This window comes from Mesitornis unicolor, unplaced genomic scaffold (assembly GCF_000695765.1).
Source record: "Mesitornis unicolor isolate BGI_N332 unplaced genomic scaffold, ASM69576v1 scaffold6245, whole genome shotgun sequence".
Lineage (NCBI taxonomy): Eukaryota > Metazoa > Chordata > Aves > Mesitornithiformes > Mesitornithidae > Mesitornis > Mesitornis unicolor.
The window spans coordinates 7,913-12,120 of NW_010183551.1; the positions used below are offsets into that span (position 1 = coordinate 7,913).

General features: G+C 57.2%; 1 protein-coding gene across 1 annotated transcript in view; it reads right to left on the reverse strand.

Moving 5' to 3' along the window:
• The window catches only part of ARHGAP39 (Rho GTPase activating protein 39), a gene marked incomplete at its 3' end in the record, with an annotated part of 10,053 nt that extends 7,851 nt beyond the window's left edge, over positions 1-2,202 (reverse strand). Inside the window, exons 1-3 of the mRNA XM_010184185.1 lie at positions 2,096-2,202; positions 1,065-1,336; positions 1-1,031 (exon numbers count right to left, since the gene is read on the reverse strand). The exon at positions 1-1,031 is cut by the window's left edge and continues 90 nt beyond it. Coding sequence (XP_010182487.1) covers positions 1-1,031; positions 1,065-1,336; positions 2,096-2,202 — 1,410 coding nt within the window. The remainder of the gene's footprint in view (positions 1,032-1,064; positions 1,337-2,095) is intronic.
• Positions 2,203-4,208: the final 2,006 nt, after the last annotated feature.

Sequence of the window (4,208 nt, forward strand, 5' to 3'; positions counted from 1 at the left end):
CTGGGGGAAGCCCAGCTTCTCGACGGTGTTCCTCTTCCAGTGCTTGTTCTCCTGCTGCGCTAACGCCTCGTCCTCGCTGAAGGCTCGCACCACCGGGCCCGGCATGGGCAACGGGAGGGCGCCGTCGCTTTCGTAGCCCGAACCGTCCTTTTGGGAGTCCCAGCTGCTCCGTTGCTTCATGTGGTAGTGGGCTTGCTGGGCTTCCCAAGCCAGGCGCGCCTGCGCCAGGAAGGGCTCGGGGAAGCCTCGCGCCGCCTCCGCCTCCGCCGCCTTGCTCTCCGTACGGTTCATGGGTGACCTGTTGGGTCCCGGGGTGGCTCGTTCCTCAGCCAGCATCTGCTCGCCCAACACCTCCCGGTCCCCTGAGCCGTCCGTGGAGGAAGCGTTGGGGTCGTGGGATAGGGAAGGCTTCCGGCTTTTCCTCTTTCTGGTGGAGGGCGAGTAGCCGGTGGAGGACAAGGTGTCCTGTTGACTGGACCATGACATGGAGTCCTCGCCCTGGGCTACTTGGCCACCCGTTGGGCCAGGGCAGAAGTCGGGTCCCTCCATGCTGCTGTAGTCACCCGATTTGATCTCCAAGCGTTGGTCCCGGATCAGGCAGGGGCTGTGCTGCAGCGAGTAGGAGCCGCCGATGGGGTTGGGGGAATATTTGTGCCTCAACCCCGTCTTCATCTTGGGGCTGGAGCCCGACTGCTCGACGTAGACCAGTTGCCTGACGTACTCCTTGCCGGCGGGGCTGTACTCCAGGCTCATGAAGCGGTCGGGACACTTCTGTTTGGTGAGCACCAACTGCTGGTAGGGCGAGTTGGAGCCTTGCTTGGGCGACTGCAGGAAGGGGTGAGGTTTCCGGATGGGCGATTTCTGCGGCGAGCCGGCTTTGTAGCTCCCGCTGGCTTCGTACTGCATGTCCACGGGGGGTTCGTCGTAGATGGGAGCCTGGTACTCCATGGGGGGTTCCTCGTAGAGGGGGGGCTCGTAGGCGTAGCGGGGCGAGGAGGGCTGCGATTCACTGGAGTGCTTGCGGTGCTGGGCTTGGAGCGGGGAGCAGAAGGAGTCCCCTCGGCCGAGCAGTGGCGAGCAGCTGCCCACGTGCTCAGCCCTCTTCAAGAAGGGCGACTGCTTCCTCTCGGGGAAGAAGACGGAGTTGTCGGTGTCGGAAGCGAAGGTCTGTAGGTTGGGCGACTGTTGGCCACCCGAGGGCCGCCGCGAACGGGTGCCCGGTTGGTTTTCGGGGGCGTAGCCGTTGCCTTGGTGCATGAGGAAGCTGGGCTCGCGGTCGGTCACCTTGATCAGCATCCGTTCCTTGGTGCCGGCGTTCCATCGCAGGGACGACGTCCTGCAGGGGACAAACACAGTGTCACCGTCAGCAAGGAGGGGACACAGCCACCCCGTCCTGAACCCTGAAACCTTTGGCTGCAGCAGAGCCCAAAGGATGGACGTGCCCAAGCACCCCAAGCCTCTCCCATCTGGTTTGGGGCAGTTTCATGGGTGTTTGGGTGCGCGGTCCTTGTGGGCAGCAGGGGCTGAGCCCGCCACGGTCCCCACCTGGCACTGGCCCCATGGTGAGAAGAAGCTGCCCACGCATCTCTCCCACCTCTTCTTGCTTTCCACTCCTCGCAGCACCCAGGATTGACCCATCTCACCCCCAGGTTATGTTAAAACCAGGAAAAAACCAATAATCCCAAGCATCGTTAAAGGCAAAAACCTTCAGACTTTGCCTTCTGCTGCAGAGGGAGCCCACAGTGGGGAGACAGGGCAGGGATTGAGGTGGTTTTGCTTCCTGTGTGGATGCTAAATAGCTCAGAGGGCGCTTGAAAACACAACCCCGAACTGTGCAGAGATGTCCCAGCCCCACAAAATGTGGATCCTCATTGCTCCCCAAGGCCATGGGGCAGCTGCTTCTGGTGAGCTGGGGCAGGGAGGGGAGGGACAGCTTAGACAACAGCACCAACCCACACGACCCACGGACTCCTCGGTCTCCAAAGGGATGGAGCACAAGTTCCCAGGTGAGGGCAGCAGCTGCCCTCCTTTGTCACCCCAAAAACCCCTTGGGCCAGCCCCGGATGAGCATCTCAGCAAGGCTGAGAGGACGTGCATGATGGTGGTGGCCCATGGCTTCCTCTTCTTGATGCTCAAGCTCGCCGCAATCCTCAGCCTCTTCGCATCCCGTGCGATGATGCCCTGCACGTTTCCACCAAGCATCTTTCGACGTGCAGCATCCTACAGCACCTTGCTGTTGTGTCCCAAAGCCATTGGGCTGGAAACTGCTCGGTGGAGCTCGTATTTGTACACACAACGTTACGACCTTCTTAATTCTGTACGTGTGGATAATCATCCCCAAATCGTCACCCAACCTGGTGCGAGCAGGGGTGAAAGCTCAGCTGGGCAATGCTCTGAGCGTGCCAGGAGCTCATCTGAGCAGGGCTCAGCAGAAACCAACTCATCCGCAAGCGAAAAAACCCTGGAGCCTCCAACCAGAGCCAGGAGGAGACCTCCTTCCTCTACCTGAAGCCCATCTTCTCATGAAGGTAGGTATCCGATAGCTCCTGGTGGGTAACATCTCCTCCAAGTGATGACACGTCCTGCAAAGCTGGGTCTCCCACCACTGATGCTCCAGCAGGGTTCTTCATTTCATCCCTAATTGCAATTTGCAATGAATCAAAAAGGGGTTTTTTTCCCCCACTTTATTAATAATTCATGGGTAGAAACAATAAAGCTCTTGAGATCTCGGCCCTGCAGGATTAACTCTGGGTTGCAAGGAGCTGCACAACCTGGGCAAGGTTGGCTGGGGTCCTTCTGGGTTGGTTGAACTGTCCCCTTTTGTGGCTGCTCAGTGTCCTGGGATGAGCAAGAAAGCCCAAGGGATGGGATTTTTCACAAAATAAAGTATCAAGTAGAGCAAAACGGAGCAAAGCTTCAGCCAAAGTTTGGGCTTCAGCCTTAAGAGACGTCTACGTTGTTTCAGCTTCAGGCTACCGCTCCGTTTGGGAGGTCGCTCGTCACAGACGGGGATGTAGGACAAAATAATTTCCTAACATCGTCATAAATTTGGGCAAGAGGCAGGAAACAGATCTCCCAGCAGAAGGATGTGACGATGGAGCTGGACACAGATGCCTCCATCCTTGTCATTCCCCAAGCTGCAGGCACACTGGGGATGGGATTTGCAGCTCGTTCTCCCCAAAATGACCTTTGGGGACCAACCATGGAGCCTGTTGGTGAGAAATGCACCCAATGGGAAGGGGAGGAGTTGGACATGACTGGGTGCAGCCTTGCCACCCAGTTCAGTCATGTCCCAACCCACGGTGTCTCTGATGAGGGGCAGCGACTTCACACCACGAAGAGTTGCCTCATGCTTCTGCTCCTCCCCACACGAAGCAGTTGACAACACAAGACTCTGAGTGACAGCCAACTCTATGCTGGAGCTCTTGAACCTGGTGACCCACGGCTTTCATCGATTACAGGTCCCTGGAGCCTCTTCTCATGATGAAATCCCGGTGATGAGAGAGGTTGGTGTCCAGCAGAAGACGGCTTTCCCACTCCTTTTTGGCAGCAAACTCCAGCAGAGTTCACACTGAGCAGCCCATCAGCCTTGGCTCCAGTTCTGGTGTCAAAATGTCCCATCCGATGTCTCGCCCAACAGGCATTTCTCACCACCCACCACTCTCAGTGGACCTCGTGAATCCCGAGGGCTGAAGGCAACTCTTCTTAGGCCAAATGATCACATTAATTAAGAATTAAACTTTCTCCTCTGCTTTCCTGGAAGGGTTTCTACAGCAAGATCTTCTGGATCATGTCCTGAAGGTTGAAGATGGCTCCTGGTTTCTCTGAGTGGGCAGATGAGCCCCAAACTCCTCCCAGCTCATGATGCCTTCCCCGTTTCACAGCATCACAGAATCCCAGGATGTGAGGAGTTGGAAGGGACCTGGAAAGCTCCCCCAGTGAAACCCCTGCCAGAGCAGGGGCACCAGAGCAGTCACACAGGAACACGGCCAGGGCTTTGGGTGTCTGCAGACAAGGAGACTCCACAACCTCTCTGGGCAGCCTGGGCCATGCTCTGCACCCTCCCACCAAGAAGTTTTGCCTCTGCTCCTTGCAACCAAGAGTTAATCCTGCAGGGCTGAGATTATCTCAAGATCATAATTATTTCTGCCCATGAATTATTAATAAGCACTTCCATGTCCCACTTTGTGCCCATTGCCCCTTGTCCT